Raw genomic sequence first — 16,182 nt, 5'->3', positions numbered from 1 at the left:
AAAAAGAAATAGGTATCATCTAGTTTTGTCACTCAAACACAGTACTTTGAAGTGTTCAGTATACGCAACACTGTCATTTTAATCTTAAATCTTTCTTTAATCATAAAACTTAACATTTTCTGAAGGTGCACTTCTTTAAAAACTGTTGGGCACTTAGCTAATTTTTATATTGTCAGATAGCCGAGTCTATCAAATCCCATTTATATGACTCAATGTTCATGGAATATCAGGATATTCGCTTTGTAACAAATGACAAGAGTAAGACACAGTCCACGCTCAAGGTTATAAATATGAAAGTCAGCTAAGATATACTGGAAGAAACTCCAGCAGGCAGAAGACTATCTAAAATATTTGCATGAAAGATTTCCTGTCACGTCGTGATAATGAAAGACCTAAGTAGGGTGTAGAAGGGAGAGGATGAGACTTGGGTGCAGAGATTGATTTGGTTTCTAGGATACAGTGAAAAATGATTTTCAATTGGTACTTCTCTGGGTACCAGAGTATTCTGGAGTGGAACAAAGAGGCTATGGAGTTTTAAAACAAGACATCCAGGCCTGGCTTTAATTTCCATAATTTAACATTTTTAGTTGCTACCAAAGGGTCTGAGCATTGCTCTAGTTTCAGGAGAGAAGAATGCTTTAAAGAGAGATATGAGAGATGTAGGGAAAACGACACCACAGACAATGCCAACAAGGAGTGCTGCAACAGAACCAAGGGAAGCGTGAAAAGGAGACCACACAGCAGTGGAAGAGTTAACGGCTGACTGACAGTTAACTGGGAAGGTAAGATGGCATTTAAATGAATGTTGTCTGGCAAAAGCTGTTAGGGAGTTATAGACATGAAGTTCCTTTTGAAGATGAACTCAAAATAACTTTAAGTAAAAGGGGAAATATTGTAAATATTATTTAATAAAAATAGTTTTAAATTTATACAGAATTGAATAAAAAGTACAACAAATTATTTTCACGTCTTCATAAAAGTGCATACAATATAACCAGCACATTGGGTCCAGCATTCTACAATGTGGCCACATAGTAAGATGTGAACTTATCCTTGATTTAGACAGTAAGAAGGATCACATTAGATGCCCAAATAGTGAACTCAATGCCAAGGAAAGTCGGCTTTGGTAATGTGAACAATTTGACTGTACCACAACACATGTTACTTAAAAAACAACAAACAAACAAAACAAAACAAAAAACAAAAAAACAAAAACAATTTCTCAAACACAAGCTTTCTTCTTGTTTCTGGGCAACCAACGTCCTACAGATCAAAAAGAAGAGGTTCAGGAGAGAGGACAAACCACAGGACGGAGGTTGCTACAGCGACCTTAGTTCTCCCTCTTCTTAGTGTTCTTTTCCAACTTTTCCCAGTTGCAAAGGAAGGTGCATGAAAATGACCTATTATCATCTCACTTCTTCTATGTCAGTTTTGCAGTTTTTTCTTCCCAATGAGGGTTTTCTACAACCTCGTCAAGCTCGCTCCTGTCGAACATTTCCCAATCTCGGTATTAATAACACTGTTTAGCTACGCCGTTCTTAAAAAGTCAACAGTCTAGTTAAAAGCACCTACTTAGATTCTTTGCACAACAAGACAACGAAGTTGGCTCTGAAATAGTTTTCACATCTCACAAATATTAGCATATAGAATATCATTCTTTCAAGTAATGAGGAAATGGAATAAATTTTAATTTAAGTAGCTCTGAAGACAATCTAACCTTAGGAATAAAGGCAGGTTTAAGGCCCAAAATACAGGCATCAAGTCAATCCTAGTTTCAATCCTGATAAAATAATTAAAAAGAGGCTCAGTTTATGAAAAGGGCTACAGAATAATCCAATTGCTACCGACACCTTCATCTCAGATAAGAAAGCCAAGATAATATGAAAGGCATATGGAACTGAAGTTGTTTCAAAGGGAAAGAGTTAATTTTATTTTGGAAAGAAAAGAGTACACAAATATAAAATGTGCTGCCATGTCTCTAACCTGTAAATGACTTCTTCAGGTGGAATTAAGAGTCCTTCATATTGAAGTATCAGAGACAAGCAAACCTACCTTAAGTTTCCTGATTAGCTCTCCTCACTTACCAGCAGGCTTTAAAATTTGCCCTTTTCTAATGAAATGAGCTTCTCTGGGAAGCATATGAATAGTGCAAAAATGTACTTCTAAAGAAAGTTTCCAAAAATATACAGTGGTCAAACTGGGAAGCAAGAACATTCATACAATGAATTTTAAAAATAACATTAGAAATGGCACTCCTTGGAGGACAGCTCGTTAAACCCGAGCAACGTTGCCAGTGAGGAACAGTTGCCGTCTGCGGACACACACATGCACACAAGTAGCACTGAAGTTAGGATGAAGGTGGATGGGCCAAGTGCTGACGGAGCGCTTGTATCATGACTCCTGAAGGCCTGGCCCCACCAGGCCAAAGGTCTGGCTGAGTGACAACCGTGACTATAGAACATCGCATTCACATGCTAATTGAGGAACCAGCGGATGAGCCTCTTGATTACACTTGATTACTCCGTTTCCAAATCATAGCTTTTTAATTAGAAAACGTCACTCTTAAATTAATGCTCATAAATAATCCATGAAAAAAAAAAAAAAAAACTTCAGTTTTGGCTTCTCGCAGCAGTATGATGCTAATTCTGGGAATGCAAGGTATTAGTTGAGGAGCTGCTTTGAAGCCATGAAATACACATTCATGAGTATTTATCTGAACCATAGAGAGTTTAACTACATCCAGGCTGCTGCGGGGCGGAGTCCTTGCTTGGAAGCTGCAGCTTTTCACCAGGCGGCGTGTTAGGAAGAGGCTGCTTCAGAGCTGGGGCTGGGCTGGGCTCGTCCTGCTTTCTGCACTCTTTATAATACTGATTGTACCATTGGTCAGGAAAACCAGAGAGATGGCTGCAAAGTAGCTGGCGTAAATCAGGAACTGCAAGAGAGAAAGAAAAGCAGTCACTCATAAAATGACCAACTAGAGATGAGTTGTTTTGTTACAGGCGCGTAAACATGCTCTACACCGTTAAAGCCGTGTCCAGAGTTTCCCAATGAGACTTGAGAAATACTGCTGTCTTACACGGGTGCCAGGACAGAGTGACAAAGAGTAAGTGTGTGAAAACATCCTGAGGGGGTAATGGTGTCTGGGACCTTTCCAGTGCGGTCCAACCAGGTGCCCAGATGGCACATGATATTGCAACTTTCTACAAGATCGAAAATATTAAAAAAAAAAAAAAAACACTTTTGATATTTGATTCCAGACCTTAACCTTACGATACCTTTTAAATAATTCTGTTAGAAACATCAAGAAACCAAAAACCAAACAACAGCAAAAGAGAAGCCTTTCTATAAAAATAAACATCCAGCAAAAACTTTTTTTAAAGCTATTAAACAAACTTCACCTATGAAACCACCAGGTCCCATTTTTCCTGCTGCATCCCAGACTGTGGTGTGGTTTGTTGAAAAATATTTTGTTTAATTACAATCTGTATACAAGCTCTGACACTAATACTGAACAAAATCGTCGTAATGATTTGATATTCTACTGAGCATCAAGAAACGGATAGCATTTATGGGTGGAAAGCTAACATGTCCAGGAGTGATTTCTTTTTTTCATGCAGCTACCTGCTACATTTGAGAACTTGAGAAGGGGAATAATAATGAGAAAACAATCAGAGCATCTGATTTCCTGTGTGGTGCTGGAAGCGACAACTGGTGCAGGCTGGACAATGATCCTGGGGATTTATTTCGCCCAGGAAGACAGATCATCCTAGAGACGACATTCACCCACCTCCCCCCTACCTACCAGGAACGTTTCTTTTCTCCAGCTCTTCCATCAGCCTTGTCGGGTGTACTTCACATCCCCGCTCCCTCGGCCGCTATCCCTCGTGTGGAGTATGCGTGGTGGGTGACACAGAGATGGTCGCAGGAGCTCTCCTCTTCTCTTTTCCTAAGCTCTGACAACCAGGCAAGAGTACACAGCCCAGGGCTGCTCAAGAGCAGCCTCAGCCCAGGTTTGCCATGGCACAGCGCGTCTGCGGCTTTCATCCGGGCCTTTCCCACCCGGAGCTTAGATTTCGCGCGCAGGCCAGAAACGCCTCCGCCCCCCATTCCCTCCCCACCCCCCCACCCCCTAACCCCCACCCCCCGCGAACACTCTACCGCCCAACACTTCAGGCCAGCGATTTCCAGGAAGCCATGGATCACTTTGGTTTTCATTCGGCCTTAAGGACTTGGCGAAACCGCTTGTGCTCGTGGGTGGTGGATTTTGTGTGTACCTTCCGGCCCAGATTTTTAATTTGTTGCCAAAAATTATAAATCATGCATCTCCGTATATTTCATTTTCTCAAGTCTAATATAAAAATACATAACACGTTGTTAATTGCTGGTCACCCACTCAGCTTAAAATAAAAATCAAAGTCTAAAATTCTATCTACGAAGAAAGAGTTATGAACAGAAAGTGAGATTAGAAGACAGGCAACTACAGTTTTCCAACTCCCCAAAATATCAATGGAAAAAAAGGAAAATAATATTCAAGTGTGGAGATAGATAATAGGAAAATACCAATGCCATTCATGAAGGAGCTCACAGGTGTAAACAGACGAGTTGTGAGACAGTGACAACAAGCACAAATGAACCCAAAAGGAGTGGCTGAGAGAGAGATTAAAATAGTTTTTTTTTCCTGCAAAGTTTTATGCCAAGCTTACTTTGGGAAAATAAAAGGGATCTGCTGTCCTCTATGGGAGGCGAGCGGGCATTGTACATGAAAGGCTAACCTGACAAGGAAACAACAGGTGGCAATTTGTTTCTGTTGACTGAAATTAACCAATGGGGGGTTTACCTGAAATGAAGCCTGTGACTCCCGCACATCGCACCCCGTAGTGATGACAAAACAACAGAAATTTCGAGTCATGTGATCTAGGGATAAACATTGCCCTTTCTCCAATTCCTTGCAAGGTTATGTTATTGTGGCATTCATCCTTATACTGTGAGTCCCTTTCAAGTTTGGAGGGTGGATTTTTGGCATTTATAAGCCCTTAGCCGTTATAGCGCTTTAAATGTCTGATGATGTTTATTGAGTTCGCATAGGCAATAGCGTTTTAAAATGACTGACTGTAAAGTTTACAAGCCCAACTTTACTGTGGGAATTAATCCTATGTGTAACTGTGTTTCATAATTCCCCCCTATCTCATGTGGATAATGAGGGTTACCGAAGGAAGCAGTAGTGCTTTGATGCAGAGATGAGGAGCGGAAGTATACTTAGAAACAGGCGTTTTTTAGAAACAGTTCAGTTTGATAAAAAGCAATACAAGAAGTACACCAGACCTTACCATAAGTGAGAAAGGAATGATGGTGGGTATAGTGTTAACTTTATAATGTCAAGTCCAGCAGGTAAAGCTACCCTCCTCCACTGCAAGGCACGCATTTAATGCCCATCTCCCTCTCCGAGATGGAGGACAATTAGGGTACCAGTGTACGCTGAACATGGGGAATGAAATGAAGGACATGTAAGAATGTGGATTGTAGGAAGATCGAGCACATGAAGCAAAAGGAATTTGTTTGCTGTTCAGCATATTTCACATTGGAATCGCTTTATGACGTTTAAACCTTGTCAATGTTAATATCAAAAAAGTGTACTTATTTGTCTGTATGGGATAGAAATGTACGAATTAAATTGGCTATGCAGACTTGGCGTGTGTAAAATGCCATGTATTTTCGCTCACGCTATGTTTACTATTAGGTAACAACCCATGAAACTTAATGTGTGCAGTTAAATATTCCAATTAATAGACATAGCACTTCAATTGTCTTAATCATTTACAACATATAGCCCAATAAGTGAGCACGTGAAATTTAGGTAGTTCCTATAAATGCTTTGACTTAAATAAGTAGAAAGAAAATTGAGATCTGTCAAAATGTCTGAACCACATTGTGACCTCGCATGCCTCGCAGATCCTTCAAAGCACTATAGTTTTTTTTATAGAAATTACCTGATTTTGTTGCAGTATTATAAAAAAAAAAACTTTGTTCATTACACAAATTGTGATAACTCAGCACTAAAGCGCCAGCCCACCACTCCATGCTCTTGGATTGTGACTATGTAGCTCCGTAGAAGCTACGTGGGTCCAGTACAAAAAGTCAAATGCAAAGGCTTGAAACATACAAAGATACTCTGAACTTAATACCTCTCGCAGCCTTTTGCTTTCGCTTTTTTTTTGGAGTCAGATTTTCTGAATTCCCAGCTTCACACTAAGTGAATGATGTTGTTGTGAAAGTCAATGAAAAGAAACAGATGGTGTCTATGTGGGGTAATTTTCCACATGTTACAGTTGTTGTGTTTTACCCCTTCTTGCACATCGCATTAGAGCCATGGCTCTCAGCATTCCACACTTATGGCCCTTTATAGACAGTTCTTCAGGTGGTGGTGAGCCCACCACTATAAAATTATTTTTGTTGCTATTTCAGACACTGAATTGTTCTACTGCTGTTATGAACCTTGAATTAGATGTCTGTGTTTTTCCAGTGGTCTTAGGCCACCTCTGTGAAAAGGTCGTTCAAACTCCAAAGGGGTCATGACCCACAGGTTGAGAAACCACTGATTTTAGAGCCTGCAAAGGCTGCGATAGCTGTAAGTTTGAAGCTGATTATTAAAATTGACATTGTTTATGATTAAAGTTTGTAAGCGGCGGGTGTGGTGGCACATGCCTTAAATCCACCATTGGAGGCAAAGGCAGGTTGGATCGCTGGTGAGTCAAGATCATCCTGTTGTGGTACAAAGGGCAGTCCAGGACAAGCCAGGGTACACACATAGATAACACCAAAAACAGACAAATGTTTGCTAAGTGTACTGACATTATAATTTTAAACTAAATATCCATGCCTTCATGAAGGATCCCTGGTAGAAGGAGAGAAAACAAGGGACTATAATTAATTAATACCAGGCAAAAAGTAGAAAATAATAAACATATATGACTAAGTTATTTAATATTAACACAATACCATACAGTACAATTTCCTAGGAGGAAAGGTAAACTTCATTTGGTGAGCTCAGAGGTCCACCCCAAGGTTAGGCAAGGCGTGTGCTGCTGGGCTGTCGTGAGGCATGAGTTATGGGCAGAGGGTTTGCTCTAAAAAAGCCTCACCTGCAGTAGCCAGAAGTGAGAGAGAGGGTATCTTGTTGTTGATAAATGTTAAGTAACTAAATCATTCATATATTAATAAAGCTGAGTTACCTCTTAACCTTACAATATCCCCAAATAATCACACATGGAATTGATTAAACAAAAGCTAAACAACACAGTTGAGCATGAAAATCTAATCTATACCCTATTTTCAATTAAATCTTCACCCATCCAAGGTCCCACATAATGCAGTTTTTGTCCTCTCTGAAATCGTCTCCTCTCCTCCGTGCATATCTCCTTTCTCCCCTCTCTCTCCCTCTCCTCTCCTCTTCTCCTCTTTCTTTCTCCTTCTTTTGCTTCTCTTTACTTCCCCCCCCCCCCCCCCCCCTTTTCTTTCTCGTCTCTCTTCTTCTTCTTCTCTTCTTCTTTCTTCTCGTCCTTTTTCTGTCTTCTTTCTTCTCTTCTCTTCTTCTTCTCTCCTTCCCTCCTAAACCACACACCGTTTTGCCCTGCCTCCTCTGCTGACTCATCCCGAGTATCCAAAGCAATTTAATTATCCAGCAAAATGACAATGTCCTTTGGGTATGTGAGTGTCTGTGCACTTCCAAGACAGCAAGCAGACTCGGGGAGCAAAATAATTAACATCGGAATAATAGAAACAGACCCAAACCCAACAGTTCATCTTTTCTTGTCCAATAAAAAAGAAAAACCAATAAAAATTATACATGTAGACAATTGAAAGCAATCATTAAAAACTATTGTTAAGATGTACATATTCTAATGTTTGGTCTGTATGTATTTGACCGTCTTGAAGAAAACAGTTGCTCCATCAGATCTGATGATGAGTTAATGCTTTTATGCTAAAATCATTCTTTATATATCTCTCTCTATCTACCCTAAAAACATATTTCTAGACCTTAAAACAGTGTCCTAAGTCCTAAGCAATTTAAGCTTAATTGCAAAACTTATAACTATTGGTGCTTGAACTGGCATCGAGACTTGAGACAGGAATAAAAATATCCCTGAGTAAAGCCAGGAAGTGCAGGCACAGCAGCTTCCAAAATAATAATCACCAGAGACGTTTGCCACCAAGGGAAGTCACCCCAGATACTTCTGAGTGTTGGAGCATCATCATCCAGTCTTTCCGGACCGCATCTTCGAAACAGACATATTGTGAGCAGGAACTATGCGGACTGCTACCTGTCTTGGCAAGAGCTAAGGCAGTCAAAGCTGCCTGCGTTCCAAGTCTTGTCAATTTTTCACAGCACACGGCCTGCCGAAAGTGGGGCATTGCCAGGGGGCTGGCTGGCCACACAAAAGCAGCTCGCACATGCGGTGTCCGGATGTTCGATCTTCTTTGAGAGGTAGGTGCGGGTGCGCCAGGAGCGACATGTCTGTGTTCAAAGAATCCGTACAAGATAAAAAACAGCTTTTAAACTGCCATATCTGGAGGTGCCATGTCCATGCGGTTTTGTGAAGAATCATCTACCCTCTTTCCAACATTTATATATGTCTGTGTGTCTATAGTATAGAAAGATCTGAACAGGCAAATCATGCTTGTCTCTTACTATTTACTCATTTATTTAACCGGGGAATATGTATTATAATATATCATATAATATATATTATCTACATATATACACACACACCACACAAATAAACTAGACTGATATCTGACTCATGACATGAATCTTTTTTTTTTTTTTTTTTTTTTGTGAGACTGGTGTTGCATTGTGTTAGCCTTGGTTGTCCTGGGACATCATTGTAGACAAGACTAGCATTGAACCCACAGCAAATCCACCTACCTCTGCCTCCAAGTGCTAGGTAAAGCGCAGTGTGACCCCACTGCCCTACTAAGACCATTGAATTAATATTTACTAGATCCTAACACAGTTGTGTAAATACAGTCTTTTCTTCAAAGTACTGGAAGTAAATGTTGTATTATAAATGAGGTGTATGGTTTCCAATACCGGTCATACCAGGTAAAAATGTGTGTGTGTGAAATAACCTTAAATTTGATCAATATGTTAAGATGTATCTGATGTTTATCAAAATCTTAAATCTGTGACAATGCAGTAGTCATAAAACAAAACAAAAGTAATCTTTTACAATAATTTTTATTCATTTATTTAATTACTAACAGTGTTTGCTGCATGTAAATAGTCGTGCAGGCCAGAGAGAGGCCATCATATCTCAATTATGGGTGGGACTGTGAGGAGCATCATGTGCTTCTGGGAAAAGAACTCAGGACTGGGAGACAGCCAGTCATTTTAACCGCTGAGCCATCTCCTCCAGCCCTAACAAAAGTAATCTTGATTGGAAATAAACAAAGCTCTTAGTTGTGAATGCAGATCATGCTTTTTGTCTTATTTTCCTGAAGATACTCCTGTATTTCATTTCAACCCTTTACTTCTACCTAAGAAAGAAAGGAAAAGATAGGAAAAAAAGAGAGAATGCTGAGTCTAAGTTTTTGTATCTAATTTTATATTTTCTGCTCTGCTAAGCCCATTCATAGAACTGTGATAACCTAACTCATCTAAATGAACCAAACTTCACGTCCAATAAAGCCAAAATTTATTCATCCCACCTTAATGGTATTGACATTGCTCTTCTTGGAATGTTCCTGCGACTTTGGGGTATAGAAAACCTTTTGGGGGAGCCAAGGAAATGTGGGGAAAATGTGTAAGTAAATAGCGTATCATTTTGTTGTCCGAGTCTATAAATGTGAGAAATTTCAGAACTTAATTGAAGTCCTATTTGGACAGTCTGGGAAGCTAGGCCAAGTGAGATCATAGCTTCTTTGACTGTCCCCGGAAAGCCAAGTTTTGCTAGGAGCAGCAACTGACGCAGTCGAGCAGCAATCCTGTGTCGTTTAGTATCCCCCAGGATGAATAGCCAATCCTAGCAGTCATCAGACAACCTACTGGAGTCCGTCTTGTTATCGTTGTTCTGTTCCTGTCTGTCTGTCTCTCTTTGTCTGTCTGGTCTCTGTCTCTGTCTGTTGTCTGCCGTCTATCTGATCTCATCTGCGCTTCTCCTCTCCACTCCGGCTATCTCTCTCTTACGCTCCTCTCTCTTTCTTCTTGTGTCTGAAAGCATAAATATTCTCAGAAGTACTATACGTTAAAAATCTAAAATTGTAACAAGATGTGTTAGGATGCACCAGATCAATTAGGATGTCATTTTTGTTCTTGTATGAGAGGTGAAATGACTTGTCTTTCTTTAAGCCAGTGGATTGCATACGGAACTGTAATACCAATTGTAATATGCCATTTAAGAGCATGCATGTAACAGCTTCAGAATTTGTATCACAGGATTTTATTGACCATGCAATAGCTGAAAGTTTCGCATGAAAACACATTTTCCATCTTCAGTCGTCTAGGTGTTCTCATGATGGAGGGATCAGCAAATTATGTTACCATGTCTTGTTTGGTCTTCTTGATTCTATCTTGTGTGTACCAAGATCTTGGGGTGGGGATGCTTTCCTCCTGTCAATATCATTTTTATCAGTTTTGAGGAATCTATATCATTTTTTTCTTCTCTGTATGAACAGAGGTAAACTGCCCTTCCCAAGCCTAACACCATTTTTCTGATCTCATTGTGAGGGTAGGGTATCTTAATAAGACAGGCATGAGAAATATACAGTTTTTTTTTCTTTTCTATATTCAAGTTCTGTCTTTTGTTTCATTAGCAGTTAAAAAATTAAGAAACACAAGCCGTTATTGGTAATCTGGGGTCCTGATGGCCCCTTCTCTGTTCATGATCTCTTTTAAAGTTAACGATTGGAATCTTTAGTGACTTGCTTTCCGTGTAGGAATGTGAGTATTACCCATATTGTTTTTTAATTACAAATGTAAAAAAAATCGTTGTCATTTCATTACGGAGACATCTGTGGAGCACTTGGTTAGTCTATTGTATAGGTTATATCATTAATTGCCATACGTCTAATAAATCTGCATAACAGAAATTGCCTTTTCATACTTAGGCTGTTGTCCATTGATGAATCCGTGACATGTGTTCTTTCTTAGAATGGAGCTTCACCAAACTTTGTAAATGAACACATCCATTGCCAATTCATTTCTTTGGCTCCTAGTTAGGTTACTTCTTAGCGCAGGTTGTAGAGGTCTGGTTATATAAAGAACAACATGTTCTCACAATTTGTTTGGCTTTTTGCCAATAAGGAAAGAAAATTCCTTCTTTCAAAAACCTTTGGCTGTTTAACATTGTATTTTGTGCAACTCTGAAAGCCTCTAACATACTTCTTATCAGTAGTGATCAATTTCATCATTACCTGGCCAGAGGGCCTGGTAGACCTGTATGAGATCGATTGTGTGACACATACAATGGATGATTTATTTTTCTGATCACTGTGTGAAACTGAATAAATGGTGAGGTTAAGTCAGACATCATAGGAATAGATCGCAGTTTCTATGCGCAAAGCAATCTTTCTGCATTTTAGAGTAGTTACTACATTAAGAGTTCTTGGCAAACTGATAACACCATCAGAATCGCAGATAAGTTGACTTTTGAAACTGAGTAATAATGACTCTCAAACCACTTACTCATATGTTTCTGGCTTATAGCCTGCCTTTTTGATTTCATTGGCCTAGCAGTATAAAAGGTAGAAGCTCCAGAAAATTGAGTCCCTTTTTATTATAGATGAGAGAATTCCAATTAGTTCTTTTGATGGTGGTGATCACACCAGAGGACCGATGACTGAAGTTTGCCTACTGGCCCACCACGCAGAGACAACTCACTTTTAGCTCAGATGCAATCAAAGCAAGAATACATTCCTTAAAACAAAGGCTCCAGAGGAAAATGGTCTTGCAGTGTAAATTACTGCCACATGGTCGTAGATTTGCTATGCACATGGTTCACAGGTTCAGCTCGTTTGATTGAGGCCCTTGCGCCCCTGGGCAGAAGATTTAACAGGATTCTTTGCTCAGATGGCTCCATCCTACTTTTGTATGCTTAGGATCCCTGTGCTCAACCCTGCGACTATGGAAGCGGATTTACTATGAATAAAATCACCTAGAGCAATGAAACAAACATTATTTATTTCAGTTATCCTTTGTGAAGGCACGAAACACGATAAGCTTTAGTTATTGACATAGAAACCTTTTGTTCTAAGGGGGTTTATCACCTAACTACGTTCTTTTTGAAATATAGGTATCAGCATAGGGTTGAACTAATGTGCCCATTTTACGTAAGCTAGCCTGCTTCATTTAGCTTTTTACCAGGTTGGATTCTATGCAGAAGTTGCTTTTACATTCAGAACGAACCATTTAACATGGAAAGCAAAAATAATAACTTAGAAATGAAGAAGCTAGGTTACTAAGTGTGATGGGCATATTGGTTAGGATGAGATGGGGGCACTTTTGGTTGTGATGAGATTGGCGCACTGTTTGGGTAGTGATGAGATGGGCCACTGTTGGGACAATGTCTGCTCACTGGCATCTCCAAGGGAGTTGCTAATATACCCTTGAAGGCCAGTGTTCTTATTTTGCTTCAGTCTGATAAAACCCTTGAGAGTTCATAGTTCTGTCTATTCACATAGCTTATCCCTTTAATGTTGGCACACCTCGTAAGATGACATTCGGTTGATGGACAATTATGAACTACTATGAAATTTGTTACATGTGGTTAAATTTATATTTGACAACTTCCGAAATCTAAGGCTGTGGTGAAATGACATTCCTGTGTGAGGGGATTGCTAGCACCTACAGCTAAGGGGGTTTCTGAAACTCCGGACACTGGAGATCCTGTTTTCTGGGAACTGAGTTTTTAATTCAACAGTCAGTGGAGTGTAGGGGACGTATGGGAACGGTCAGACATATCCTGTGATTAGAACGGTAAACTTACATACCGGCTTTATCAGGAAAAACCTTTGTCAGCCATGGCTGGTGGCGGCGCTCCACCTTTAATCTGCACTCAGGGGGCCAGCCTGGGCTACAAAGCAAAGTCAGGGCAGAATGATGAATACAAGAGAAAACCTGTCATCAACAAGAAAAAAGAACGAAAAAACCCTTGTCATAGCATTTGATTTTTAAAGTGATTTTTCGTTTTGATTTATTAAGAGGAAACATGATTACGAAGGTTTCGTATGTGTGTGTGTGGTGTTGTGTGTGGTGTGTGTGTGTGTGTAGGGTTGAGGGTTCTGATAGCCAGGATCTTTGATGTGGAGATTGGGGACGAGGTGCATTTTATGCTAGGCTGGGAACTGAAAGCTCAGGGGTATGACCTAATGGTGGTGCTGTTTTGAGATAGATTATTATAGGTAGCCCAGGATAGCCTGGAAATTCTTCTCTTTTCGCCTTAGACCTCCCATACCAACAGATTACGTCCTGACTCGCATTTGTAAATCCGCAGTTTACTGTTAGGAGCCTTTCAATATGGCCTTCTGTAATCCTAAAACACTTAACTCTTCACATTTGGATATAAAAGAAAAAGATTTGGCCATTATCATCTATTATCAGCCAAGGACATTATAGATGCGTTTTATTGGTTTAATAATGTTGACAAACTCCTCTTCTGAGGTATAATAGCCAGCATGTATAAAGACTCAAAAAAGGTAAATGTCTTCTCCCAGAAAAACAAAATCAAATCATATCTTAATCACAACAGGAAGATTCATCTTAGAATGCCTCAAAAGGAAAATGTACAAATGTGGCAAAACATACAACCTTCCTCCAAAAGACAAAAACAAAACCAATAACCACTAAATCTAAAGACATCATGTTAATAATTTAGTTATTGCAGAAAAATAATATTAAAACTACATGAAATCCAATCTTACCCCAGCCAGGTTTGGCTGGCATCCATAAGAATAGATGTGGGGAGATGCACTGTTAGTGGGATGGCCAATTAGTGTGTAAGTCAGCCATAGAGTTACAAAAACAAAACAAGAAAAACCCATTAAAAAAAAAAAAGCACCAAATGGTCAAACTATACCATTCCGAGGCATATAATTACCAAACAAGTCTAAGTCAGCATCCTATAAAGATATCTGCCCACCCATTATTGTCATTTTCTAAAATTAATAAAGCTAAAGAAAGGAGCCATGTCTCTAATGTCCATCATAGATGCAGTGAATAAGAAAATTGTGGCATATATTACCTGGAGTTTCATTTGGCGAGCACGAAGGAACAAATAACTTATTTCAGGAAAGGAGGCTGAACTGGAGGCCATCATCATTATAGATAGAGCATAAGCTGCACAGGACGAGAAATAAACCCGTTTATATATTTTGCTCTTTTGAGGAATTTAGACTATGACCCCTGCTCTTCGTCTTTGTCTGTCCTCTGTCCGCTTGTCCTGTCTACTGTCTCTGTCTCTGGTCTCTGTCTCTGTCTCTCATCCTTCGCTCCTCTGCTGTGGTGTGGTGTGTGTGTGTGTGTGTGTTCCGTGTCGCTTGCGTCTCTCCTGTCGTCTCTGTCTCTCTCTCTGTCTGTCTCGTGCTGTCTCCTGTCTCGCTCTCTGTCTCTCTCTCCTCCTGTCTCTCTCTCTCTCTGTCTACTCTCTGTTCTCTCTCCTCTCGCTCTCTCTCTCTTCTTCATTTGCATCAGCGTCTTTACACAAGCCAATAGGCATGGGTGGGCATAAGAAAACATTCCAGAATCCTGCGGTACTCAAGCTCCCTGCAGTTTAGGATGTCAACCACCGTGAGCATACAGAGACACCTTCCCACAATGCACCCCAACAGAATGGTTGCAAACCTCCTAGCCCTCGATTGTGGCGGATATAGTTACTCTTGAGTGTGGGTCTCTATTTTTCACCTTCTCTTTTTGGACTACATATGTAGGAAACGTGAAACAAGTCGAGAAAGATAAAAATTCAGAAAGAAAGGACAGACTAAGAGTAGGAGACGCGCGCCAGATACTTCTCACGAAGCCAAACTGTTTAGAGGGTGTTCGCATTAGTGAAGGGTTTTGGTTTTCATTAACCATTGCTTGAATGTTTCTGAAAACCGTGTAGAAATATAAGTAACCCACATCTAGCTAATGATACTCTGGAAACCCAGTAGCAGCCAGTGGTTTCTACATATAGCACTGACGGGAATGTTTTATAAGCTGCTGGACTTTGTTCAACCCTTTACTTGGTCTAATATGCAAACGCAGGGTTCCTCGCCCCTCTGGCAGAGCGAGGGCCGAACCTCTCCCCTTTCTTTGTTCCTTTGTGTTTTGACACAGAAAGGAGTGTTCAAGACTTGAACAGGCCGCCAGCTGGTAAACTTTAGGAGAACCACTGGCCCCAGATTACACCCTCCCCTCTTGGCTTTTGCCCCTCACTCCTTCCTACACCTGCCGCCACATTCTCCCACTTTTCGTTCCTCTCTGAGCTGTCCCAGCTCTTTTGGACCACTAACAGTAGGAATTTAGATGGCAAAGCTAACATCCCTTCCGGCATTAGCAATCACTGGGGAAATTTACTTTGGGTCATAATCTCATGAAGCAGCAAACAGAAAAGGCCCTCTGCCTGCAACGGCGGAGAACCCCGCTAAAAGAGCTTTGAGTCTCCTTTTAAGGAGTGGGGTTCTTCACTGAGCATTGTAGAAGCATTTGATTGAACTGGCTGATTTGAGATCCCCTGTTCCTTGTGGAACCCCAATACCTGTTCTTGAAACAATTGCATTCCCACATCTGTTTTGCCTGTTCTGTTATAAAAGCAAAGCTGTGTACCCTGGGATGGTGGTGATGTGTTCCCATATCTGCTACCTGCTGTCTGTCTCTGATGTCCTTTGATCTTGGAAGAGGTCTCACACCGGACCCTTGGAGGCCTAGAACTCACACTATTTGACCCGGCCGGCTAATGAACTCTGTGGCCCATTTCTGCCATAGTAACCTCTCAAAGGTGGTGGAGTGCTTACAGTCTTGGGGCACCCCATGCTCACCAACACAGCCCTGGTTTTTGACTTTGGGTAGTATTGAAATGGCTCACACCTCAGTAAGAGCACTAAAATGCAGCGAGAAGATATTCATATGGGATTGGGATGACAAATACTAACCAGAAATAACAGAGAGAAGTAGGAGGTTTCTTAAGCTTGGGTTGCTGTGGTGTGTTGGAG

The 16,182-nt window shown here is 40.5% G+C and overlaps 3 protein-coding genes across 4 annotated transcripts in view; all 3 read right to left on the bottom strand.

Annotated features, from left to right (window-relative positions):
* Nme7 (NME/NM23 family member 7) overlaps positions 1-16,182 on the bottom strand; it is a 391,631-nt gene that overhangs the window by 167,291 nt on the left and 208,158 nt on the right. The gene's annotated exons all lie outside the window — the stretch shown is intronic.
* Ccdc181 (coiled-coil domain containing 181) overlaps positions 1-16,182 on the bottom strand; it is a 51,675-nt gene that overhangs the window by 31,202 nt on the left and 4,291 nt on the right. The window lies entirely within an intron of this gene.
* Slc19a2 (solute carrier family 19 member 2) overlaps positions 2,695-16,182 on the bottom strand; it is a 52,324-nt gene continuing 38,836 nt past the window's right edge. Inside the window, exon 7 of the mRNA XM_051147753.1 lies at positions 2,695-2,819. Within this exon, the coding sequence (XP_051003710.1) occupies positions 2,800-2,819 (20 nt within the window). The 3' untranslated portion in view covers positions 2,695-2,799. The remainder of the gene's footprint in view (positions 2,820-16,182) is intronic.

The sequence above is a fragment of the Acomys russatus genome, chromosome 6 (genome assembly GCF_903995435.1).
Source record: "Acomys russatus chromosome 6, mAcoRus1.1, whole genome shotgun sequence".
NCBI classification, from domain to species: domain Eukaryota; kingdom Metazoa; phylum Chordata; class Mammalia; order Rodentia; family Muridae; genus Acomys; species Acomys russatus.
The sequence above is the reverse complement of the archived record's forward strand: the minus strand, read 5'-3'. Positions and strand labels throughout refer to the sequence as shown.